Source organism: Salmo salar, chromosome ssa07, assembly GCF_905237065.1.
Source record: "Salmo salar chromosome ssa07, Ssal_v3.1, whole genome shotgun sequence".
Classification (NCBI taxonomy): Eukaryota; Metazoa; Chordata; class Actinopteri; order Salmoniformes; family Salmonidae; genus Salmo; species Salmo salar.
Window position 1 is genome coordinate 50666858 of NC_059448.1, and position 27540 is coordinate 50694397.

General features: G+C 45.2%; 1 protein-coding gene across 2 annotated transcripts; it reads right to left on the minus strand.

Annotated features, from left to right (window-relative positions):
- Nucleotides 1-1322: 1322 nt before the first annotated feature.
- Nucleotides 1323-15269, minus strand: LOC106609044 (4-galactosyl-N-acetylglucosaminide 3-alpha-L-fucosyltransferase 9). 2 transcript variants are annotated; one of them, XM_045722216.1, is made up of 3 exons: nt 15073-15226; nt 5907-6024; nt 1323-4105 (listed from the first exon to the last, which is right to left on the minus strand). In XM_045722216.1, the coding sequence occupies exon 3, from the start codon at nt 4094-4096 to the stop codon at nt 2948-2950; it is 1149 nt and encodes a 382-aa protein (XP_045578172.1). In that variant the 5' UTR covers nt 4097-4105; nt 5907-6024; nt 15073-15226; the 3' UTR covers nt 1323-2947. The 2 variants fall into 2 exon arrangements, with proteins under 2 accessions (XP_045578172.1, XP_045578171.1); XM_045722215.1 differs by lacking the exon at nt 5907-6024 and having other exon boundaries at nt 15073-15269.
- Nucleotides 15270-27540: the final 12271 nt, after the last annotated feature.

The window sequence follows — 27540 nt, forward strand, 5'->3', positions numbered from 1 at the left end:
TTCTCTAAACTAGTTCCACCAAGTATGTTAAAAAACCAACACTGAAACTGAACATAACAACACCATCTCTACTGTAATTTAAGATATTTGATAACCCAATATTGAATATAATTTGTCTATCACCATAATGAAATGAATCATTTTCTCTACATCAAAACAAGCTCTTCAAATGACAATGACAATGAGTGAGTGTTGAGGGAATGCGTGTTGGACAGTTGTTCGATAAGCAGTAGGTCAACAAATGTTTCCCACACTTTTTGGTAAAATTCTGCTTCTGGTTTAGTCTAGTAGGAATCATGTAAGTTTGTGGGCTAGACTAGTCTCGCAATGCTGCTACAGAAACTAGGTAGATGTGGTCAAGTGAATCATGTCTCATCACTGAAAGCAAAATGATTAGTGGACCTGTATTCAATTGCATTTCAAATGAATGAACAGGTACACTTTACTTTTCAACTAAAGCTTTTCAATATAAAACATTCAATATCAAATAATAATAATTGAATCAATCTGCCAGCCTTTTATACAACAATGCCAAGCCTATAGGAAGCCTGTGTGAAGTTTTTATTGTCTTGTGGTTGTGGCCCTGCTTCCTGTCAGAATGTATCTGTCTGCATTCAGTATCTGTCTGTGGTCTGATGTGTTGCAATTTGTTCTCACAGAACAAAAAAGCTCATGGGGGCGAGGCTCATAGCCAGATTTAGATATTCTTTAGCCTATAGCTTTGGTCTGACCTTGAGAATGATCTACAGTGCATTCGGAAAGTTTTCAGACCCCTTGACTTTTTCCCCAAAAATGTAACGTTACCGCCTTATTCTAAAATTTATTAAATTGTTTGTTTACAAAAATATAAATGCTACATGTAAAGTGTTGTCATGAACTGAAATAAAAGGTAACGATCTGTACACAATTCCTGGAAGCTGAAAATGTCTCAGTTATTCCATGGCCTGCATACTCAGACATGTCACCCATTTAGCATGTTTGAGATGCTCTGTATCGACGTGTTCCAGTTCTCGCCAATATCCAGCAACTTCGCGAAGCCATTGAAGGAGTGGGACAATATTCCACAGGCCACAATCAACAGCCTGATCAACTCTATGCGAAGTAGATGTGTCGTGCTGTGTGAGGCAAATGGTGGTCACACCATATACTGACTAGTTTTCTGATCCACGCCCCTACCGTTATTTTTTTAAGGTATCTGTGTTCCCAGTCATATGAAATCCATAGATTAGGGCCTTTTTTCAAATTGACAGATTTCCTTATATGCACTGTAACTCAGTAAAATGTACATGTTTTTACAAGCATTCTACAATACTCAATGCACATTATTTCCAGACCTTGGTTTTTATTAATCAGACAGTATTCAGTACATGACATATCTTGAAGGTCTTACAACTATTTTCATTGTGTCGAGGGAGACAGTGTGGAAAATTCCTCACAGCTGTACTTTTCCCTTCCCCCTTTCAAATGATACTCAAAGGCACAGTAAGGACACAACCAATTTATCTTTCTGTCTGTGCTGTAAGGTTGTATGGTTTCCTTTTGTTTTGTGCTGGTAGGTAAACAATGCAAAAACAAATATATGCAAAGAGATTGCTCTGTTTGGGCAATGGAGTGAAGGAGTAAATATTCTGAACTGATCAAGCAGGTGTAATTTATGTTGCTGCTGTGAGGTGGTCAACATTAATACAAATGTAAATATCCACAAAAATCTTGAACAATATTTAAAATTCATTGCATTCTCACATCAATTTCAATTCTCTCAAAAAATAAAAAAAAACAGTATGATGTTCATGGACAGCATTTGTACATTACATGATGTTAATATGGGTCATATTTTACATTACATGATGTTAATATGGGTCATATTTTACATTACATTATGTTAATGTGGGTAACATTTTACATTGAGGCGGCAGGTAGCCTAGTGGTTAGTGCGTTGGGCCAGTAACCGAAAGGTTACTGAATTGAATCCCCGAGCTGACAAGGTAAAAATCTGTTGTTCTGCCCCTGAACAAGGCAGTTAACCTGCTGTTCCCTGGTAGGCCGTCATTGTAAATAAGAATTTGTTCTTAACTGACTTGCCTAGTTAAATGAAGGTTAAATTAAAAAAAACATTACGTGATGTTAATGTGGGTAACATTTTACATTATTTGGCAACAAGTCATATTACACGTTCCCCCCCTCCTTTCTCTGTCGTGTATTGCATGGTGTGTGTGCACCCAAGGAAGAGTGGCTGTTGCATGTGCTACCAGGGCTCCTAATATTCTAAAGGGTTGTTTTGTTTCAAGAAAGAGTGTCTTGTCCATCCCTTCAGTATTTGAAGTAGAAATTGTGCTCCATTATTGCATTTTAAAACCCTGTTATATTATATTAAGTTCCCTTTAATATAGACCACATGGAGAATTGAATAACATATTTGTTTTAGATGAATAAAGACTTAAAGTGATAAAATGTAGCATTTTGACATGTCCCTCCATGCACTCAGATTTCTAGGGAGATTTGAACCCGCTTAACCCCAACATTTCTCCAAGTTTTCCCCATCATTTTAAAGCCTAAGTTATTTTGTTGCATTGACAGTCATTTCTGAAGAGTAACGTTTGTGATTAGTGATTCATTTATCCCTAATTTTAAAGCTCTACCTTGTTACGTGAACTGAACACTCGTTTTAATATGGTGAAAAACTATTCCTGGTGAAATATTTTTCTTGGAAGAAGCTTTGAACATTAATAGTCAAATCATCGTGTAAAAGCAGGTGAACTGGTTCTATTCTTCTTGGAAATGTTCTAGTGTTTGAGGCAAAAAAACAAAAAAACATGCTCAGTTTTTTACTGTTACACTTCTCAAAAGGTACCAAATTGGTGGAACCAAACTAAATTATTCCACCCAGGTTGTCCAGCATAGAATACTCTTCACACAGCCACATTGTCGACCACTACAAATGGGTCACTTAGCCCCAAAACCATTTATTTAGATTATGAAAAGTTTTGTATCCTTTATTTCTTCGAATGTAATCACATGAGCGACAGGCGTGCTCAAGTCCAAACCACCATCCCTGGACTTTAAAGTTCTTTCGCCAGGTGAAGTACCTCATGTATTCTTCCTCGTTCTGGTCGAGAAAGAGAAGCTTCTTTGCCAGCTCCTCTGTAGAGGAGAAATCATCCACATGGATGAAAGAGTCCCCTGGGATAAATTGTTCGTAGTTGTCTCTGGATGGACCTAGAACAACGGGCACTGCTCCCAACTTCATAGCGTTGAACAGCTTCTCTGTAGCATAGTCTTTGTAGATGGAGTTTTCAAACGCCAGGTAGAATTTACAGCTGGACAGCATCTTCGAGTAGTCTTCGTTTTCTAGGTATCTACTAAAATGTCTCCCATAGGCCTCTACTTTGACATGCCTACTGAGCTCGTTGAACACCTGTACCCTCTTGTAGTTTGGGTTCCAGTTGCTCACTACCCAACAGACTAATTTGTCCTTCTTGGGCAGCTCGAAGATTTTATCCTCACTGGTTACCTCGACAAGCAACCCATATGGAACCTTGATATCAGAATCCAGTCGATAACTCGCAGTCAAATTGAACAAGTGGTCAACACCAGGAATCCTGTTTGTGTTAGCCGGTGATTCTCCATTCCACCACACCCATTTCTGGAACCATGGACGTTGCTCTTGGGGCATGTTCTTCAGGTCTCCATGGATGTCTCTATGGTGGAATATGACACCGTGCGCCTTGCTGTAAAGGTTTTTATCCACTGTTAGGTGACAGCCTTTGATGTTAAAGTAGGCACAAGAGTTTATGTCGAAGGCCTGACCAAATGGCCACATCCAGATTAAAATGATAGTGTCTGTGACTCCGTCATCATCGGCCTGAATGGCTGTCTGGGCATGGTGTGTTTTTTGCCCCGTGTGGCTCCCTGCCATACTTACTTGAGGGCAAGGAGAACAACCAGCCTTCCCCTCGTGGGATGCCTGGTCAGTAGGGCATGAAAGGAACTTGATCTGGGGTTTGTAGTAAATGAAGAATATTCCCACGAAGCATGCCACTAAAAAACAGCCAATCAGAACAGGCCGTAGAACCCCCTGAGAAGCCGGAGTGGACATACCTTGACCCTTTGAAAGAGAATAGAGAACAATCAAAACCATGGATGTGAAATACATTATAATAATGGTAGTGACTGGTTATAGCTGAAAAAGTAGTTAGATAGAAAGATTGATTGAATGTATTACGTATATAGCCTGAGCATGTGAAAGTTGGGTTGGTGTCTCTAAAGTTTTTAGAATGTCACATTTGAAATGTCTTCCATTGTGTTCTTATAGTTTGCATTAAATCAAGGAAGTTTTATGCAAATGTATGCTAATTCATATTGTTAAGGTTAAAATTGTAAAGGTTATAGACAGTTTGAAGTTAGGATAGCCTGAAGTAGCTTCTAGAATTTTAAATTTTTTACCATTGAAGTTTATGGACATTTTAATGCGTTGCGATTTATGCAAATATGGCTGTAGTACAAAATGTATAAATAGTATCAAAAATATTTTCTCAAGTAACCTGCTGACAGGGAGTCTGCATATTCCAAAGATAAGTTAGTGTTGATAGCTCAAGCGGTTTAACACTAGGAGAGCCAAAAGCGTCATGTTGACTCAAAACAGAAACCTTTTTAATGTCCCCCCGTCCTTAACTTTTCTGTCGTTGTCAGAATCTTAATATGACAAAAATAATGTGTTATAAATTAAAACAGTTTTAAGAGGATGTCATTTTTTCCCCCGGCCCCTCAATCACTGCAGGTCATTCCTTGGAAGTCAGCCTGCGCAGCTGATGATGGCCAATCTAAACTGCACCTAAACTGTCACACGTGCTCCCGCTCCCCCTCTCTGAGCTTGAGGGTGCCAGGTGCCCATCATTACGCACACCTGTTACCATCGTTACGCGCATCAGCGCTTCATGGGACTCACCTGGACTCTATTACCTTATTGATTCCCTCCCCTATATCTGTCACTTCCTCAGTTTCTTCACCATGTCTGCATTAATGTTGTTTTGTTCCCCGTCCAGACGCTGATCTTGTTTTATTTTCTTGTCTGTTTATCTAGTATATCTTCACTCCCTGTACTTGCTTCTCGTCTCCCAGCGTCTGCCCTCACACTAAACTATATATATCAACACTAATTTCCCACATATAATAATAGAGTTAGCCTAAAGACAAGATTAAATTGACAATAGTCTGATGGGTGAGAATATTATCAATTGTTAAATTATAAATGAAGAATCCAATGAACAGCTGCAGCTTGGAATTGACAAAGAGGCAGGTAAACGGTGTGCCAAAAAGTTACTTTTTCAAATTCTTGTAACGCTTGACGTTGTGGGTGTGGAGTCAGGCGCAGGAAACAAGAGAGTATACTATAGTGCTTTTATTAAACGCACCATCAAGAGTATACACCCAAAATACAACAGGGCGTAATAAAAATACAACGACCCAAAACACGTTCCACGACACAACACACAGTGAAAAAACGAAAATAAGCCTGCACACAGAACAGGTGGGGAAACGGGCTTAAATACCCAACTAATCACTAATAGAACACAGGTGCAAATAATAAAGACAAAACCAACAGAAAAGGAAAAAGGGATCGGTGGCAGCTAGTAGGCCGGTGACGACGACCGCCGAGCGCCACCCGAACAGGGAGAGGAGTCACCCTCGGCAGGAGTCGTGACAGTTGCCCCACCCCGACGCGCGGCTCCCCCAGCACGCCGACACCGGCCTCGGGGACGACCCGGAGGGCGAGGCGCAGGGCGATCCGGGTGGAGGCGATGGAAATCCCTCAACAGTGATGGATCCAGTATGTCCCCCACCGGCACCCAGCATCTCTCCTCTGGACCGTCCCCCTCCCAGTCCACGAGGTACTGCAGGCCCCTCACCTGACGTCTAGAGTCCAGAATGGAATGTACTGTATATGCCGGGGACCCCTCGATGTCCAGAGGGAGCGGAGGGACCTCCGGCACCTCACCGTCTTGTAAGGGACCAGCTACCACCGGCCTGAGGAGAGACACATGAAACGAGGGGTTAATACGATAATAAGAAGGGAGTTTTAATCTGTAACACACCTCGTTTCTTCTCCTCAGGACTTTGAAGGGCCCTACACGCTGCGAACCCAGCTTCCGGCAGGGCAGGCGAAGGGGCAGGTTTCGGGTCGAGAGCCAGACCCTGTCCCCTGGTTGGAATACTGGGGCCTCACTGCGGTGGCAGTCAGTGCTCCTCTTCTGCCGTCCCCCTGCTTGTTTAAGGACCTCCTGGACAGGCCTCCAGGTCTCCTTGGAGTGATGCACCCAATCCTCCACCGCAGGAGCATCGGTCTGGCTCTGATGCCACGGTGCCAGGACCGGCTGGTAGCCTAACACACACTGAAATGGCAAAATGTTAGTGGATGAGTGGCGGAGTGAGTTTTGTGCCAGTTCGGCCCAAGGTATGTACCTGCACCACTCCCCTGGCCGGTCCTGGCAGTACGACCGCAGAAACCTACCCACCTCCTGGTTCACTCTCTTCACCTGCCCATTGCTCTCGGGGTGATAACCGGAGGTCAAGCTGACCGAGACCCCCAGGCGCTCCATAAATGCCCTCCATACACGGGACGTGAACTGGGGACCCCGATCAGAAACTATGTTTTCCGGCACCCCGTAGTGCCGGAAGACATGGGTGAATAGAGCTTCCGCAGTCTGTAAGGCCGTAGGGAGACCGGGCAACGGGAGGAGACGGCAGGACTTAGAGAACCGATCCACCACCACCAGAACCGTGGCATTCCCCTGAGACGAGGGAAGATCGGTAAGAAAGTACACCGACAGGTGAGACCACAGCTTTTGTGGAACGGGGAGGGGTTGTAACTTCTCTCTAGGAAGGTGCCTAGGAGCCTTACTCTGGGCGCATACCGAACAGGAAGAGACATAAAACCTCACGTCCTTAGCCAAGGTGGGCCACCAGTACTTCCCCCTAAGGCCTAGCACTGTCCTCGCCACCCCAGGATGACCCGACGAGGGTAGCGTATGAGCCCATCGAATCAATTGATCACGAACACAAAGCGGGACGTACTTACGGCCTGCTGGACAGTTAGCAGGCGCAGGCTCTACCTGTAGCGCCCGCTCGATGTCCGCGTCCATCTCCCATACCACCGGAGCAACCAGCTTAGAGGCTGGAAGGATGGGAGTAAGATCAATGGGCCGATCCTCAGTGTCATAAAGACGGGACAGCGCGTCGGCCTTAGTGTTCATGGAACCTGGTCTATAAGAAATAGTGAACTGGAACCCGGTGAAGAACATGGCCCACCGTGCCTGACGCGGGTTCAGTCTCCTAGCTGCCCGGATATACTCCAGGTTCCGGTGGTCAGTCCAGATGAGAAAAGGGTGTCTAGCCCCCTCAAGCCAGTGTCTCCACACGGTCAGAGCCCTGACCACAGCCAACAGCTCCCGGTCCCCCACATCATAGTTGCGCTCCGCCGGACTGAGCTTCCTAGAAAAGAAAGCACAGGGGTGGAGTTTCAGTGGCGTACCCGAGCGCTGAGATAGCACGGCACCCACCCCAGCCTCGGACGCGTCCACCTCCACTATGAATGGTAAGGAGGGGTCCGGGTGCGCCAACACAGGCGCATCAGTGAACAGTGCCTTCAACTGGGTGAAAGCTCTGTCCGCCTCTGTCGACCATCGCAAACGCACCGGCCCCCCCTTCAGCAGTGAGGTAATGGGAGCCGCTACTTGGCCAAAACCCCGGATTGGCAAATCCCAAGAACCGCTGCACTTCCTTCACTGTGGCTGGAGTCGGCCAATTACGCACGGCCTTAACGCGGTCACACTCCATCACCACCCCCGAGGTGGAAATGCGATAACCCAGGAAGGAGACAGATCGTTTGGAGAACTCACACTTCTCAGCCTTGACGTATAGGTCATGCTCCAGCAATCTCCCAAGCACCCTGCGCACCAGGGACACAAGCTCGGCGCGGGTGGCGGAGTAAATCAGGATATCGTCGATATACACTATCACGCCCTGCCCATGCTGGTCCCTGAGAATCTCGTCCACAAAGGATTTAAAGACGGCTGGAGCATTCTTCAACCCATACGGCATGACGAGGTACTCATAGTGGCCCGATGTGGTACTAAATGCTGTTTTGCACTTGTCTACTCCCCGAATACGCACCAGATTATACGCGCTCCTGAGAACCAGTTTTGTGAAAAAACGCACTCCGTGAAATGATTCCACCGCCGTAGCGATGAGAGGTAGTGGGTAACTGAACCCCACTGTAATGGAATTGAGACCTCTATAATCAATGCACGGACGCAGACCTCCCCCCTTTTTCTTCACGAAAAAGAAACTCGAGGAGACGGGTGAGATGGAGGGCCGAATGAACCCCTGTCTCAGAGATTCCGTGACATATATCTCCATAGCCAACGTTTCCTCCTGGGACAATGGGTACACGTGACTCTTGGGAAGCGCAGCGTTTACCTGGAGGTTTTTCGCACAATCCCCCTGTCGATGAGGTGGTAATTTAGTCGCCTTCTTCTTACAGAAGGCGAGAGCCAAATCGGCATACTCAGAGGGAATGCGCACAGTGGAAACCTGGTCTGGACTCTCCACCAACGTAGCACCGATGGAAACTCCCAGACACCTACCTGAACACTCCTCTGACCACCCCTGGAGAACCCCCTGTTTCCACAAAATCTTGGTATTGTGACTGGCCAGCCAAGGCACCCCCAGTACCACTGGAAATGCAGGTGAATCGATAAGGAAGAAACAAATTCACGCCTTATGATTCCCCTGCGTCACCATGTCCAGTGGCACCGTGGTCTCCCTGACCAGCCCTGACCCTAATGGCCGGCTATCTAATGAGTGCATGGGAAAGGGGGAATCTAACGGCACCAGTGGAACTCCCAGCTTGATGGTGATTCCGCGATCCATAAAGTTCCCCGCTGTGCCTGAATCGACAAGCGCCTTATGCTGGGAACAGGGAAAAAAAATCAAGGAAAAAAATGTAAACAAACATGTGACCAACAGAGGGTTCTGTGTGAGTTTGGTGCTGACTCTCCTGGGATGAACGAGGAGTGTTCTGCCTGCCCTCTCGACTCCCAGACAGACCCCCCCAGCACCGGTCGACCGTGTGTCCTCGGCGACCACAATTGGTGCAGGAGGAGCGCCCTCCTCCGGCTCCCCTAGATGCGGCCCCTCCTAGCTCCATGGGAATGGGCGCGGGTGGGCTAGGAGGTGGAACTGACAGGACCCTTTCTGAACGGCCGCGGGCAGCCAGCAGATTGTCCAGTCGGATGGACATGTCAATCAGTTCATCAAGGGAGAGTGTAGTGTCCCGACACGCTAGCTCCCTGCGGACGTCCTCCCGGAGGCTGCACCGGTAATGATCCATTAGGGCCCTGTCATTCCACCCGGCCCCCGCAGCCAAGGTCCGGAACTCCAGAGCGAAGACTTGAGCGCTCCTCGTCTCCTGCCTAAGATGAAACAGTCGCTCACCCGCCGCCCGGCCTTCTGGAGGGTGATCGAATACGGCCCGGAAACGGCGGGTGAACTCAGGGTAGTTCTCCCTCGCTGAGTTGGCCCATTCCAACGCTCGGCCCGTCAGGCAGGAGATGAGGAGGCTCACACTCTCCTCTCCCGAGGGAGTCGGCCTCACGGTAGCCAGGTATAAGTCAATCTGAAGCAGAAACCCCTGGCACCCCGCTGCTGCTCCATCGTACTCCCTCGGGAGCGCAAGACGAAGTGCACCAGAACCAGACGGAGAAGGGAGCGGAGTAGGTGGACTCATCGAGTGAGCCGGAGGTGAAGAGAGGAGACCACTCCTCTCCCATCGGTCCATCCTCTCCATCATTTGGTCCATCACTGACCCAATTCGATGGAGTACGGTGGTGTGGTGGAGGACCCGTTCTTCCATCGAGGGGAGAGGGGTGGCGGCTGATCCTGCTGACTCCATATTTAAGGTGTGGGCTTCTGTAACGCTTGACGTTGTGGGTGTGGAGTCAGGCACAGGAAACAATAGCGTATACTAGTGCTTTTATTAAACGCACCATCAAGAGTATACACCCAAAATACAACAGGGCGTAATAAAAAAATACAACGACTCAAAACACGTTCCACGACACAACACACAGTGAAAGAACGAAAATAAGCCCGCACACAGAACAGGTGGGGAAACGGGCTTAAATACCCAACTAATCACTAATAGAACACAGGTGCAAATAATAAAGACAAAACCAACAGAAAAGGAAAAAGGGATCGGTGGCAGCTAGTAGGCCGGTGACGACGACCGCCGAGCGCCACCCGAACAGGGAGAGGAGTCACCCTCGGCAGGAGTCGTGACAATTCTCCTACAAATCACAAGCTGGTAAGATGTTTTGATGTCTATATAGTTTCAGAAAGAGCAGATTATGCAGTTCCCAATCACTTATCCTTGCCACGCAACTCTGAAAAATGGACCCCTTGAGCTACTATATATTTGAAGATATAACTTTTCAGAAAAATTAAAGGGAAAGGGGGATACCTAAAACGGAATGACTCAACTGAAATGTTTCTTCTGCATTTAACCCAACAACTCTGAATTACAGTGATGCCATCCATGCCTCTCCACATGAACTCAACACTCAAAGTATAGTAATATATTTAAATAGAAAATATGCCGTTCTGTTCTTTTGAAATGCATTCTCAATTAAAATCATGATGCTCCTTAAGACCTGTCCTTAACAAATTAATTATCTTTGTGACAGTGTTTATTTAATTGATTTTAACACTTGAATTGTGGGGTTTTAGTGTTTTTTTTCATTTGTACATATAGCCTGCAGCTACAAACAAATGAACATGCTATTGTGTTCTTTCATATACATTTTCTTTCATATTCTAATGTTAGCTAAGACCTCCATAAACACAATTAAATGATAGGATATATTAAATGTATTCATTAGACTGTTATATTGACTTTCAAAGGATGGCCGAAGGGGGGTCCAAGGAGGCCATGCTTTTCTAGCGTTAAGCGCTAGAGCTGGTGACATATTAATTATTTTCAGCAAGCACATTAACTATCTTATATGACAATACACCAGGGAACAAAGAATGTAAAATGCATCACTAGTGAAACTAAGGCTAACATCAGGTGTTGTTCAGTGCTGTTGATAAATTCAGCATTCATGAGGACAGTCTGATTATCCTGTATGACGATGTAGTTAGTATGTACAGCAAACACAGTGTACACCAGGGATGGACAACTGCAGTCCTCAGGGGCCTGATGATTGGTGGCACACTTTTGCCCCAGCACTAGCTGACACACACCTGACTCTAATCTACTAAGCTATATGGAATTGTTTGAAGAAGGTCATACCAAGGATCATTTAGCTATTTGATTTAGAAGACCTCTTGAAGAATAAAAAAATATAAATATATTTTCAAAATTGTATTTGGCCTTACTGCTATTAGCTCATACAAACACATTGAATACCAGATTCACTATGTGGAAGAGAGACTCCCCCAAAAAAACAAAAGGAAGCGTTTTGAAGTATCTGAGAGATATAAGAACATATTTTTTAAATGTACATGTATTTAACCCTTTTTCTTGGAACGAAACGTCTCCATATACAGTGCCTTCGGAAAGTATTCAGACCCCTTGACTTTTTACACATTTTGTTACATTACAGCCTTATTCTAAAATTGATTAAAACATTTTTTTTTATCAATCTACACACAATATCCCATAATGACAAACCAAAAACAGCTTTTTATAAATTGTTGCTAATTTATAAATTTTACTTGCTATATTGTATTTACTTTGCCACCATGGCCTTTTTTGCCTTTACCTCCCTTATCATACCTCATTTGCTCACATTGTATATAGATTTATCTTTCTACTGTATTATTGACTGTATGTTTGTTTTACTCCATGTGTAACTCTGTGTTGTTATATGTTGTCGAACTGCTTTGCTTTATCTTCGCCAGGTCGCAATTGTAAATGAGAACTTGTTCTCAACTTGCCTACCTGGTTAAATAAAGGTGAAATAAAATAAAAAGGAAAAAAATAAAGAAAAAAACTGAAATATCACATTTATTAATCTTTCCCTCAATTCTGACCAGTCTCCCAGTCCCTGCCGCTGAAAAAACATCCCCACAGCATGATGCTGCCACCACCATGCTTCCATAGGGATGGTGCCAGGTTTCCTCCAGACGTGACACTTGGCATTCAGGCCAAAGAGTTCAATCTTGTTTTCATCAGACCAGAGAATCTTGTTTCTCATGGTCTAAAAGTCTTTAGGTGCCTTTTGACAAACTCCAAGCGGGCTGTCATTTACATTTTACTGAGGAGTGGCTTCCATCTGGCCACTCTACCATAAAGCCCTGATTGGTGGAGTGCTGTAGAGATGGTTGTCCTTCTGGAAGGTTCTCCCATCTCCACAGAGGAACTCTAGAGCTCTGTCAGAGTGACCATCAGGTTATTGGTTACCTCCCTGACCAAGGCCCTTCTCCCCCGATTGTTCAGTTTGGCCGGGCGGCCAGCTCCAGGAAAAGTCTTGGTGGTTCCAAACATTTTCGATTTAAGAATGATGGAGGCCACTGTGTTTTTGGGGACCTTCAATGCTGCAGAAATGTTTTGGTAACCTTCCCCAGATCTGTGCCTCGACACAATCCTGTCACGGAGCTCTACGGACAATTCCTTCAACCTCATGGCTTGGTTTTTGTTCTGACATGCACTGTCAACTGTGGGACATTATATAGGCAGATGTCTGCCTTTCCAAGTCATGTCCAATCAATTGAAATTACCACAGGTGAACTCCAATGAAGTTGTAGTGTAATGTGTATGCTGGGAGTCGGGAAGCAAGTACCGGGAGTGCAAATGTATTAATAAATAGACCATAGTACAAAACAAGAAACACGAAAAGCGTACAGACACGAAACAGATTCAATAACACCTGAGGAAAGATCCAAAGGGAGTGACAGATATAACGGAGGTAATCAGGAAGGTGATGAAGTCCAGGCGAGTCTCATGAGGAGTGTGTATCGATGGTGACAGGTGTGCGTAATAATGAGTAAACTGGCGACATTGAGCGCCAGAGAATAGGAGCAGGAATAGACGTGACAGTACCCCCTCCCTGACGCGCAGCTCCAGCCACAGGACGCCAACCAGAGGGACAATCCTGAGGACCAGGATCGCTTCTGCTGAGGTGCAGAAACCTGCAAAGCTACCTGAGACACGGGAACCTGTAGAGCCAGCTGAGGCACGGGAACTCATAACCTGTCAAGCGGGCTGAGGCATAGGAGCCCGACAAGACAGCTGAGGCATGGGAGCCCAACGAGAAGCTGAGGCATGGGAGCCCGACGAGCCAACCTAGGCTTGAGAACCTGTCAAGCCAGCTGAGGCATCCCCGGTTGCTTTGGCAGCCACTCTTTGACCCACGTCACCAGTAAAAAAATCCCCCCAAAAATCCCTGTGTACAAACATAAGAGACAGAGTCAATAACGCCTGGGGAAAAAAACAAAGGGAGTGACAGATATGGGGGGGGGGTAAATCAGGAAGGTGATGGAGTCCAGATGAGTCCTATAAGGCGCAGGTGCGCATAACGATGGTGACAGTTGTGAGTAATAATGAGTAAACTGTCGACAACGAGCGCCAAAGAAGAGGAGCAGGAGTAGACGTGACAGTACGAGTAAACTTCGACGTCAAGCGCGGGAGAGGGGGAATAGGAGTAGACGTGACAGTACCCCCTCCCTGACACGTGGTCCCGATGACCAGGAGCGGGCCGATCGCTTCTGTTGTGGCGCAGGAACCTGCATAGCCAGATTAAGCGTTTTAATCAAGAGTAAAAAATACCAAACATAAACAGAAAGAATAACGCCTCACCAAAGGGAGTGACAGATATAGGGGAGGTGATCAGGAAGGTGATGGAGTACAGGTGAGCCTCATGAGGCGCAAGTTCGCATAACGATGGTGACAGTGTGTAATAATGAGTAAACTGGAGACAACGAGCACCAGAGAGGAGGAGCAGGAGTACACGTGGCATGTAGACGCGTCTCAAGTATGATCAATGGAAACAGAATGCACCTGAGCTAAATTTCGAGTCTCATAGCCAAGGTGCTGAATAGTTATGTAAATATAGTTTTTCAGTCTTTTATTTTTAATTAAAAAATTTTTTAAGTGTTTTCGCTTTGTCATTATGGGATATTGTGTGTAGATTGCTAAGGAAAAACATGTACTTAATCCGTTTTAGAATAAGGCTGTAATGTAGCAAAATGTGGAAAAAGTCAAGGGGTCTAAATACTTTCCAAATGCACTGTATACTTCCATTAATGTTTTTAACTGGTACTGGGTGACCTTCAGTCGAGTCTTGTAAAGCCACGCGAGGCGCTGAAACCAGCCGAGCCGGCTGAGGCATGGGAACCTGTTGATGGCATGGGGTATTGTATGTAGATTGCTGAGGAAAAACATTTATTTAATCCATTTTAGAATAAGGCTAAGTTAATGTACTTTTGTACATTTCTAGATTGTCTCTTGTGTGCTTTGTTGGGAATTACTGTGTGATCCGTCTGGAATGTTCCAGAAGTGTTGTTTTTTTTTACACATTTTATATAACATCACATTTTCCTCATTTTATAAACATAATTATAGATGCAATACTTTTTTAATTTCCCCTCTTTTTGAACAAACCACACTTGTGCTACCCTGTGAATACTATGTCTCAAACAATGACCAACAATGCCTTGGACAATACCAAACCATTCAACAATGTTATCACATAAAACTCATATCATAGTCTAAAATCCTACCAATCATTAACTAGGACTCATGCCTCACTAACTTCCTTATTCTTCTCACAAAAACATCTCTGGTCACTTATTCAACTATAACATAATATGCAAAGTCATCTTTAATCAAAGAATACTAAAATAAAAAAACAAATTAACATAACAAATAGTTTATCAAGGTAAAGTACAAGATTCCGTATGATTTTTATGATTACTCACAATGCTCTATTTAGAGTAACAGTTACACATAACCAGTCAAAGTGATGACATAGTATAATGAATAGTTCTTCCTCCAAGCCAAGTTATCAAACTTACCTTGGTATCCAAAATGCCAGGAGAAGATGAAGTATTGTATCACACTGTCTACGTATACCATCCAGGTGTAGAGATCAGTGAGTGACTGAGTGACGCCTCAAAACGCCTTGTGCCGAGCTACTCTCGGAGACGGCATGTCAGGTGAAAAGGTGTGGCTGTTATTTTTGTTTCCTCTTCACCTGGTTGTCTGATGCAGCCAGGAAGTTTATCAAAGTATGAGTGTACTTTTATCATAGTTATTTAGACCTAACTCCACATTCAAAAAGTGAACTTGGAGCATAGTTTATACTCTCTAATGAGTTCGAATCATTTTTTATTATCGTTGAAAGTTGTCAGAGACACTGTATATATGTCACGCCCTGACCAGGTGAACTCGGGTATTTTGGGTCAGGGTGTGTCATGTTGGGTATTTTTCCTTGGTTTGTTGTCTATGTTAGCGTTATAGCCTTGTGTTAGATCTATGTGGGTGATTTCTATGTTGGGTTCTGTCGATTCCCAATCAGAGACAGCTGTCGCTAGTTGTCTCTGATTGGGATCACATTTAAGTTCCTCTTTCCCCCACGCTGTTTGTGGGGTGTTGTCTCTTTGATTTTGAGCAGCTAACGTATCGGCATTGGCTTGATTTTGTGTACGTGTTTATTTCAGTGTAAAAGAATAAACATGTGTTCGCTCCCAGCTGCGTTTTGGTCGGCTTCCTCGTCACCCGACGACGATCGTTACAGAACACCCCACCAAACCAGGACCAAGCAGCGGGAGGAAAAGGAGCGCGAGAGATGGGCTCGCGAGGGGAAGGAGTTCTGGACCTGGGAGGAGATCATGTCGGGGAAAGGACCCTGGCGAAAGGATTCCCAGGTCGAGGAGGTAAAGCCAGCCGGTGGACGGAGTCGCAGGCGGCGGTCGAGGAGGCCCGGAAGACACCCCCAATAAAAAAATTTTGGGGGGGCTAATGGGGTGGTCCGGAAGGGCAGAGGAAGAGCCCAGTCCACTACTCTCGTGGGGGATGACGGCGGAGGAGGAGACGGAGATGAGGCGGTTGATTGAGGACCTGCTGAGGGAAGATCTGGAGGAGGAGCCATGGTATGCGGAGTTGCGCGCTGTGTCGCCAGTGCGCCCGCACAGCTCGGTGCGTCCGGTGGACATGCCCAGCACATGCCGTGCTAGGATGGGCATCCAGCCAGGACGAGTGGCTAAACCGGCTCCACGCTTCAGTTCACCAGTGCGTGTTCACAGTCCTGTCTGGCCCGTTCATGTTCCCCGCACCAAGCCCACGGTGCGTGTCCACAGTCCTGCCCGGCCCGTTCCTGCTCCCCGCACCAAGCCATGGTATGCGGAGTTGCGCGCTGTGTCGCCAGTGCGCCCGCACAGCCCGGTGCGTCCGGTGGACATGCTCAGCACATGCCGTGCTAGGATGGGCATCCAGCCAGGACGAGTGGCTAAACCGGCTCCACGCTTCAGTTCACCAGTGCGTGATCACAGTCCTGTCTGGCCCGTTCCTGCTCCCCGCACCAAGTCAGCGGTGCGTGTTCCCAGTCCGGCCCGGCCCGTCCCTGCTCCCCGCACCAAGTCAGTGGTGCGTGTCCCCAGTATGGCCCGGCCCGTTCCTGCTCCCCGCACCAAGCCAGTGGTGCGTGTTCACAGTCCAGCCCGTCCCTGCTCCCCGCACCAGGTTAGTGGTGCGTGTCCCCGGCCCGTCCCTGCTCCCCGCACCAAGTCAGCGGTGCGTGTCCCCAGTCCGGCCCGGCCCGTTCCTGCTCCCCGCACCAAGCCAGTGGTGCGTGTTCCCAGTCCGGCCCGTCCCTGCTCCCCGCACCAGGTCAGTAGTGCGTGTCCCCAGTCCTGTCCGGCCCATCCCTGTTCCCCGCACCAAGCCCACGGTGCGTGTCCACAGTCCTGTCCGGCCCGTTCCTGTTCCCCGCACCAAGCCCACGGTGCATGTCCACAGTCCGGCCCGGCCCGTTCCTGTTCCCCGCACCAAGCCCACGGTGCGTGTCCACAGTCCTGTCCGGCCCGTCCCTGCTCCCCGCACCAAGCCCACGGTGCATGTCCACTGTCCTGTCCGGCCCGTTCCTGCTCCCCGCACCAAGTCAGTGGTGCGAATTCCCAGCCCGGCCCGTTCCTGCTGCCCGCACCAAGCCAGTGGTGCGTGTTCCCAGTCCGGCAAGGCCCGTGTCCGGTCCACCGGTGCCCAATCCTGTTCCGGTCGACGGCTCCGCTCCAGAGCCTGAGCATGCCGCTCCACAGTGGTCCAGTCCGGGCCAGAGGGGTAGGGCTAAGGTGGAGGCGGGGGAAAGAACACGCCCGGGGCCAGAGCCTCCACCGAGGGTGAGGCGCCCACCCGGGTCCCCTCCCCTAATAGACTTAAGTTTGGTGCGCCGGGAGTACGCACCGTTGGGGGGGGGGGGTACTGTCACGACCTGACCAGGTAAACTCTGGTATTTTGGGTCAGGGTGTGTCATGTTGGGTATTTTTCCTTGGTTTGTTGTCTATGTTAGCGTTATAGCCTTGTGTTAGATCTATGTGGGTGATTTCTATGTTGGGTTCTGTTGATTCCCAATCAGAGACAGCTGTCGCTAGTTGTCTCTGATTGGGATCACATTTAAGTTCCTCTTTCCCCCACGCTGTTTGTGGGGTGTTGTCTCTTTGATTTTGAGCAGCTAACGTATCGGCATTTTCTTGATTTTGTGTACGTGTTTATTTCAGTGTAAAAGAATAAACGTGTTCGCTCCCAGCTGCGTTTTGGTCCGCTTCCTCGTCACCCAACGACGATCGTTACAATATAATACAAGAGGGAGCAGTTAATAGGTTGGTCCACACCCCCTCGATAATGAGTAGCCTACAGTACGTAAGATTTGCATCAACACAATCAACGGGTTATTTTACCTGACAAATAGAGCCCTCAACAGTTTTGTCCCAGCATCAATACGACTTTAACTTCTTTGGTCTTGTACAGTATCTTTTATGTAGTGTGTGTTATTGTGCTATAATTTCTTGTACTGTAAGTTATTACCTCTGTGGTATTCCAAGTTCATTGTTTTGAGTTGTATATCAGTTGTATGGACATATCGAAGTAACTTTCTAGTTCACTTTCCATTTGAAAAACAACCTATGCTAATTTTACATTGGATTGTGAACCTGCCAAAAGCGAGACACACCATCAACTCCATGGTCATACCCCTATGGTTAAAATCAGTTTGATGAGACCTTAACCTGATAGGACAAGAAGAAGAAAAGTATTTTATTATTTTTATTCCCAATTGACCTTACCTGTTTCAATTTGTCTGACTCATTCATGGTTATGCCCACTAAGAGATCCTGATTTTAGAAGATCGAAAATACAAAACAATAAATGATAAGAATTAAGTATTTTAAATACATTTGGATTTTTAAAAATGTAATTGTGAGATTATGTATAACAAAAGAGCATTCCCACTGAGCACACTGGTTAAATCAACATTGTTTCCACATCATTTCAATGACGTTGGTTCAACGTGGAATAGATGTTGAATTGACGTCTGTGCCCAGTGGGTTAGTCTCTAATTCTCTAAACTAGTTCCACCAAGTATGTTAAAAAACCAACACTGAAACTGAACATAACAACAACACCATCTCTACTGTAATTTAAGATATTTGATAACCCAATATTGAATATAATTTGTCTATCACCATAATGAAATGAATCATTTTCTCTACATCAAAACAAGCTCTTCAAATGACAATGACAATGAGTGAGTGTTGAGGGAATGCGTGTTGGACAGTTGTTCGATAAGCAGTAGGTCAACAAATGTTTCCCACACTTTTTGGTAAAATTCTGCTTCTGGTTTAGTCTAGTAGGAATCATGTAAGTTTGTGGGCTAGACTAGTCTCGCAATGCTGCTACAGAAACTAGGTAGATGTGGTCAAGTGAATCATGTCTCATCACTGAAAGCAAAATGATTAGTGGACCTGTATTCAATTGCATTTCACCTTTATTTAACCAGGTAGGCAAGTTGAGAACAAGTTCTCATTTACAATTGCGACCTGGCCAAGATAAAGCAAAGCAGTTCGACAACATACAAAAACACAGAGTTACACATGGAGTAAAACAACATACAATCAATGATGCAGTAGAAGAAAAAAAGAAAAAAACAAGACTATATACAATGTGAGCAAATGATGTGAGATAAGGGAGGTAAAGGCAAAAAAATGCCATGGTGGCAAAGTAAATAAAGTATAGCAAGAAAAACACTGGAATGGTAGATTTGTAGTTTGAAGAAAGTTCAAAGATAAAATATAAATAATATGGTGCAAAGGAGCAAAATAAATAAAATAAATAAATACAGTAGGGGAAGAGGTAGTAGTTTGGGCTAAATTATAGATGGGCTATGTACAGGTGCAGTGATCTGTGAGCTGCTCTGACAGCTGGTGCTTAAAGCTAGTGAGGGAGATAAGTGTTTCCAGTTTCAGAGATTTTTGTAGTTCGTTCCAGTCATTGGCAGCAGAGAACTGGAAGGAGAGACGACCAAAGGAGGAGTTGGCTTTAGGGGTGACCAGAGAGATATACCTGCTGGAGCGCGTGCTACAGGTGGGTGCTGCTATGGTGACCAGTGAGCGGAGATAAGGGGGGACTTTACCTAGCAGAGTCTTGTAGATGACCTGGAGCCAATGTGTTTGGCGACGATAATGAAGCGAAGGCCAGCCAACGAGAGCGTACAGGTCGCAGTGGTGAGTAGTATATGGGGCTTTGGTGACAAAACGGATGGCACTGTGATAGACTGCATCCAGCTTGTTGAGTAGGGTATTGGAAGCTATTTTGTAAATGACATCGCCGAAGTCGAGGATTGGTAGGATGGTCAGTTTTACGAGGGTATGTTTGGCAGCATGAGTGAAGGATGCTTTGTTGCGAAATAGGAAGCCAATTCGAGATTTCACTTTGGATTGGAGATGATTGATGTGAGTCTGGAAGGAGAGTTTACAGTCTAACCAGACACCTAGGTATTTGTAGTTGTCCACAAATTCTAAGTTAGAACCGTCCAGAGAAGTGATGCTGGACAGGCGGGCAGGTGCAGGCAGCGATCGGTTGAAGAGCATGCATTTAGTTTTACTTGTGTTTAGGAGCAGTTGGAGACCACGGAAGGAGAGTTGAATGGCATTGAAGCTCGTCTGGAGGGTTGTTAACACAGTGTCCAAAGAAGGGCCAGAAGTGTACAGAATGGTGTCGTCTGCGTAGAGGTGGATCAGAGATTCACCAGCAGCAAGAGCGACATCATTTATGTATACAGAGAAAAGAGTTGGCCCAAGAATTGAACCCTGTGGTACCCCCATAGAGACTGCCAGAGGTCCAGACAGTAGGCCCTCCGATTTGACACACTGAACTCTGTCAGAGAAGTAGTTGGTGAACCAGGCGACGCAATCGTTTGAGAAACCAAGGCTACTGAGTCTGCCGATGAGGATGTGGTGATTAACAGAGTCAAAAGCTTTGGCCAGGTCAATGAATACGGCAGCACAGTATTGTTTCTTATCGATGGCGGTTACGATGTCGTTTAGGACCTTGAGCGTGGCTGAGGTGCACCCATGACCAGCTCTGAAACCAGATTGCATAGCGGAGAGGGTGCGGTGGGATTCGAAATGGTCGGTAATCTGTTTGTTGACTTGGCTTTCGAAGACCTTAGAAAGGCAGGGTAGGATGGATATAGGTCTGTAGCAATTAGGGTCAAGAGTGTCACCTCCTTTGAAGAGGGGGATGACAGCAGCTGCTTTCCAATCTATGGGAATCTCAGACGACACGAAAGAGAGGTTGAACAGGCTAGTAATAGGGGTTGCAATAATTTCGGCAGATAATTTTAGAATGAAAGGGTCCAGATTGTCAAGCCCAGCTGATTTGTAGGGGTCCAGATTTTGCAGCTCTTTCAGAACATCAGCTGAATGGATTTGGGAGAAGGAGAAATGGGGGAGGCTTGGGCGAGTAGCTGTGGGGGGTGCAGTGCTGTTGAATGCAGTAGGGGTAGTTAGGTGGAAAGCATGGCCAGCCGTAGAAAAATGCTTATTGAAATTCTCAATTATAGTGGGCTTATCGGTGGTGACAGAGTTTCCTATCCTCAGTGCAGTGGGCAGTTGGGAGGAGGTGTTCTTATTCTCCATGGACTTTACAATGTCCCAGAACTTTTTAGAGTTGGAGTTGCACGAAGCGAATTTCTGTTTGAAAAAGCTAGCCTTGGCGTTTCTAACTGCCTGTGTGTATTGGTTTCTAACTTCCCTAAAAAGTTGCATATCGCGGGGGCAGTTCGATGCTAATGTAGAACGCCACAGGATATTTTTGTGTTGGTTAAGGGCAGTCAGGTCTGGGGAGAACCAAGGGCTATATCTGTTCCTGGTTCTAAATTTCTTGAAAGGGGCATGCTTATTTAAGATGGAGAGGAAGGCATTTTTAAAAAATAACCAGGCATCCTCTACTGACGGGATGAGGTCAATATCCTTCCAGGATACCAGGGCCAGGTCGATTTGACCGCTGACCCATTACGGGTGCAGGCAATGAGGCAGTGATCGCTGAGATCTTGGTTGAAAACAGCAGAGGTGTATTTAGAGGGCACGTTGGTTAGGATGATATCTATGAGGGTGCCAGTGTTTGCGGCTTTGGGGTTGTACCTGGTGGGTTCATTAATAATTTGTGTGAGATTTAGGGCATCAAGCTTGGATTGTAGGATGGCTGGGGTGTTAAGCATGTCCCAGTTTAGGTCACCTAGTAGCACGAGCTCTGAAGATAGATGGGGGGCAATCAGTTCACATATGGTGTCCAGAGCACAACTAGGGGCCGAGGGGGGTCTATAGCAGGCGGCAACGGTGAGAGACTTGTTTTTGGAGAGGTGGATTTTTAAAAGTAGAAGTTCAAATTGTTTGGGTACAGACCTGGATAGCAGGACAGAACTCTGCAGGCTATCTCTGCAGTAGATTGCAACACCGCCCCCTTTGGTCGTTCTATCTTGTCTGAAAATGTTGTAGTTAGGGATGAAGATTTCAGACTTCCTAAGCCAAGATTCAGACACAGCTAGGACATCCGGGTTGGCGGAGTGTGCTAAAGCAGTGAATAAAACAAACTTAGGGGAATGAACAGGTACACTTTACTTTTCAACTAAAGCTTTTCAATATTAAACATTCAATATCAAATAATAATAATTGAATCAATCTTCCAGCCTTTTATACAACAATGCCAAGCCTATAGGAAGCCTGTGTGAAGTTTTTATTGTCTTGTGGTTGTAGCCCTGCTTCCTGTCAGAATGTATCTGTCTGCATTCAGTATCTGTCTGTGGTCTGATGTGTTGCAATTTGTTCTCACAGAACAAAAAAGCTCATGGGGGCGAGGCTCATAGCCAGATTTAGATATTCTTTAGCCTATAGCTGTGGTCTGACCTTGAGAATGATCTACAGTGCATTCGGAAAGTATTCAGACCCCTTGACTTTTTCCCCCAAAAATGTAACGTTACCGCCTTTTATTCTAAAATGTATTAAATTGTTTGTTTACAAAAATATAAATGCTACATGTAAAGTGTTTCATGAACTGAAATAAAAGGTAACGATCTGTACACAATTCCTGGAAGCTGAAAATGTCTCAGTTATTCCATGGCCTGCATACTCAAGACATGTCACCCATTTAGCATGTTTGAGATGCTCTGTATCGACGTGTTCCTGTTCTCGCCAATATCCAGCAACTTCGCGAAGCCATTGAAGGAGTGGGACAATATTCCACAGGCCACAATCAACAGCCTGATCAACTCTATGCGAAGTAGATGTGTCGTGCTGTGTGAGGCAAATGGTGGTCACACCATATACTGACTAGTTTTCTGATCCACGCCCCTACCGTTATTTTTTTAAGGTATCTGTGTTCCCAGTCATATGAAATCCATAGATTAGGGCCTTTTTTCAAATTGACAGATTTCCTTATATGCACTGTAACTCAGTAAAATGTACATGTTTTTACAAGCATTCTACAATACTCAATGCACATTATTTCCAGACCTTGGTTTTTATTAATCAGACAGTATTCAGTACATGACATATCTTGAAGGTCTTACAACTATTTTCATTGTGTCGAGGGAGACAGTGTGGAAAATTCCTCACAGCTGTACTTTTCCCTTCCCCCTTTCAAATGATACTCAAAGGCACAGTAAGGACACAACCAATTTATCTTTCTGTCTGTGCTGTAAGGTTGTATGGTTTCCTTTTGTTTTGTGCTGGTAGGTAAACAATGCAAAAACAAATATATGCAAAGAGATTGCTCTGTTTGGGCAATGGAGTGAAGGAGTAAATATTCTGAACTGATCAAGCAGGTGTAATTTATGTTGCTGCTGTGAGGTGGTCAACATTAATACAAATGTAAATATCCACAAAAATCTTGAACAATATTTAAAATTCATTGCATTCTCACATCAATTTCAATTCTCTCTAAAAAAAAAAAACAGTATGATGTTCATGGACAGCATTTGTACATTACATGATGTTAATATGGGTCATATTTTACATTACATGATGTTAATATGGGTCATATTTTACATTACATTATGTTAATGTGGGTAACATTTTACATTGAGGCGGCAGGTAGCCTAGTGGTTAGTGCGTTGGGCCAGTAACCGAAAGGTTACTGAATTGAATCCCCGAGCTGACAAGGTAAAAATCTGTTGTTCTGCCCCTGAACAAGGCAGTTAACCTGCTGTTCCCTGGTAGGCCGTCATTGTAAATAAGAATTTGTTCTTAACTGACTTGCCTAGTTAAATGAAGGTTAAATTAAAAAAAACATTACGTGATGTTAATGTGGGTAACATTTTACATTATTTGGCAACAAGTCATATTACACGTTCCCCCCTCCTTTCTCTGTCGTGTATTGCATGGTGTGTGTGCACCCCAGGAAGAGTGGCTGTTGCATGTGCTACCAGGGCTCCTAATATTCTAAAGGGTTGTTTTGTTTCAAGAAAGAGTGTCTTGTCCATCCCTTCAGTATTTGAAGTAGAAATTGTGCTCCATTATTGCATTTTAAAACCCTGTTATATTATATGAAGTTCCCTTTAATATAGACCACATGGAGAATTGAATAACATATTTTTTTAGATGAATAAAGACTTAAAGTGATAAAATGTAGCATTTTGACATGTCCCTCCGTGCACTCAGATTTCTAGGGAGATTTGAACCCGCTTAACCCCAACATTTCTCCAAGTTTTCCCCATCATTTGGTGAAATATTTTTCTTGAAAGAAGCTTTCAACATTAATAGTCAAATCATCGTGTAAAAGCAGGTGAACTGGTTCTATTCTTCTTGGAAATGTTCTAGTGTTTGAGGCAAAAAAACCAAAAAAGATTTTATCCTCACTGGTTACCTCGACAAGCGACCCATATGGAACCTTGATATCAGAATCCAGTCGATAACTCGCAGTCAAATTGAAGTCTATGTCAAAGGTGTGATCAAGTGGCCAAATCCAAATGATAGTCATCCAGAATGGTTGTCTTTGGCATGGTGTGTTTGGTTCACCCTCTGGTTCCTTGCCCTACGTACTTGAGTGCAAGGAGGACAGCGAGCCTTTCCCGCGTGGGATGCCTGGTTGATAGGGCATGAGAGGAACTTGATCTGGGGTTTGTTGTACATTAAGGATAAGCCCAGTAAGAATGTCATCATCAGAACAGGCCGTAGAACACCCTGGGAAGCCGGAGTGGACATACCTTGACCCTTGAAAGAGAAAAGAGACCAATCAAATCCACTCTAGAATATCAACAGTAGCCATCTTATAAAATGACAATACACCATGGAATCCAGGGAACAAAATACACAAGGAATGCAAAATGCATCACTAGTGAAACATACCAACATTCAGTGCTGTTGATGAATTCAGCATTCATGTTGACCATGTGTCAAACTCAATCCACAGAGGGTCGAGTGTCTGTAGGTTTTTGCTCCTCCCTTGTACTTCATTGATTAATTAAGGTCACTATTTAGTAAGGAACTCCCCTCACCTGGTTGTCTAGGTCTTCATTGAAAGGAAAAACCAAAAACCCTCAGACACTCGGCCCTCCGTGGAATGAGTTTGACACCCCTGAAGTGGACTCTCTGGTTGTCCTATATGATGACGTACACTACAACCTTCAAACACAACTCTGGATGTCGAAGCCAGTTCCACTGCGTTCTTTTATTGTTCCCTTCTATTCAGGGACTGATTTAGTGGGTGCAATTACTTATCAAGTAGAACAGAAAACCAGCAGGCTCTGGACTTCGCAGGGTGAGAGTTGAATACCCTTCCACAGCAAACCATGTGCACAATACGTAGAGCTACGTAAACAGTACATTTGTAGTTTGGCTTGAGGGCATTGTTGGGAGTTACTGTGTGTGATGATAAGTCTGGATTGTTCCAGTTTCATGTTCCATTTTTTGTAAATACTCATCATAACGTTGTCCTCTGTGTACATATTTTCAAATAAATGAAAGGCAATACTTTTCATTTCCCCCATCTTTTTGAATAAAGTCCACTTGTGTTATCCTGTGAATACGGCAAGTATAGGTTCAGCAATATCTTATATAAGTAACAAGAAGGTCTTAGACAATACCAAACCATGTTATCACATCAAAATCATATCAAGCATTACTCCTACGGGGACTAATGAGAGTCCACCGGGACAGCTCGCAAGAACTGGCTGAACAAACAGGACACAAAAAACAAACTGTTACATGGAGCAAGTGTCAACCCTGAGCTGCTGCTGCTGCTTCTTCAAGGTTTATTGGCAGACTACACTCAAAAGGTGCATTGTCTCCACCTACTGTAGTGTTGTGAGATAAAAAAATCTAACCTGAGCTGAGGAAAAGTACACCACTTTTTTATTTTACCTTTATTTAACCAGGTAGGCCAGTTGAGAACAAGTTCTCATTTACAACTGCGACCTGGCCAAGATAAAGCAAAGCAGTGCGACAAAAACAACAACACAGAGTTACACATAAACGTACAGTCAATAATACAAAAGAAAATACAAATGGAAAAATCTATGTACAGTGTGTGCAAATGTCGAAGAGTAAGGAGGTAGGCAATAAATAGGCCCTAGAGGCGAAAATAATTACAATTTAGCATTAATACTGGAGTGATAGATGTGCAGATGATGATGTGCAAATAGAGATACTGGGGTGCAAAAGAGCAAGAGGTTAAGTAATAATATGGGGAGGAGGTAGTCGGGTGTGCTATTTACAGATTGGCTGTGTACAGGTACAGTGATCGGTAAGCTGCTCAGACAGCCGATGCTTAAAGTTAGAGAGGGAGTACTAAGACTCCAGCTTCAGAGATTTTTGCAATTCGTTCCAGTCATTGGCCGCAGAGAACTGGAAGGAAAAGCGGCCAAAGGAAGTGTTGGCTTTAAGGATGACCAGTGCAATATACCTGCTGGAGCGTGTGCTACGGGTGGGTGTTGCTATGGTGACCAGTGAGCTGAGATAAGGCGGGGCTTTACCTAGCAAAGACTTATAGATGACCTGGAGCCAGTGGGTTTGGCGACGGATATGTAGTGAGGGCCAGCCAATGAGAGCATACAGGTCGCAGTGGTGGGTAGTATATGGGGCTTTGCTTATAAAACAGATGGCACTGTGATAGCAAACTGGATGTAGTCTGAGTAGAGTGTTGGGGGCTATTTTTTAAATGACATCGCCGAAGTCAAGGAGCGGTAGGATAGTCAGTTTTACGAGGGTATGTTTGGCGGCATGAGTGAAGGAGGCTTTGTTGCGAAATAGGAAGCCGATTCTAGATTTAATTTTGGATTGGAGATGCTTAATGTGAGTCTGGAAGGAGAGCTTACAGTCTAACCAGACACCTAGGTATTTGTAGTTATCCACATATTCTAGGTCAGAACCGTCCAGAGTAGTGATGCTAGTCGGGCGGGAGGGTGTGGGCAGCAATCGGTTGAAGAGCATACACTTAGTTTTACTAGCATTTAAAAGCAGTTGGATGCCACGGAAGGAGTGTTGTATGGCGATGAAGCTCGTTTGGGGGTTTGTTAACACAGTGTCCAAAGATGGGCCAGATGTATACAGAATGCTGAGGTCTGCGTAGAGGTGGATCAGAAAATCCCCAGCAGCAAGAGCGACATCATTGATATATACAGAGAAAAGAGTCGGCCCGAGAATTGAACCCTATGGCACCCCCATAGAGACTACCAGAGGTCCGGACAACAGGCGCTCCGATTTGTCACACTGAACTCTATCTGAGAAGTAGTTGGTGAACCAGACAAGGCAGTCATTTGAGAAGCCAAGGCTGTTGAGTCTGCCGATAAGAATGCTATGATTGACAGAGTCGAAAGCCTTGGTCAGGTCGATGAAGATGGCTGCACAATACTGTCTTTTATCGATGGTGGTTATGATATCGTTTAGGACCTTGAGCGTGGCTGAGGTGCACCCATGACCAGCTCGGAAACCAGATTGCATAGCGGAGAAGGTACGGTGGGATTCGAAATGGTTGGTAATCTGTTTATTAACTTG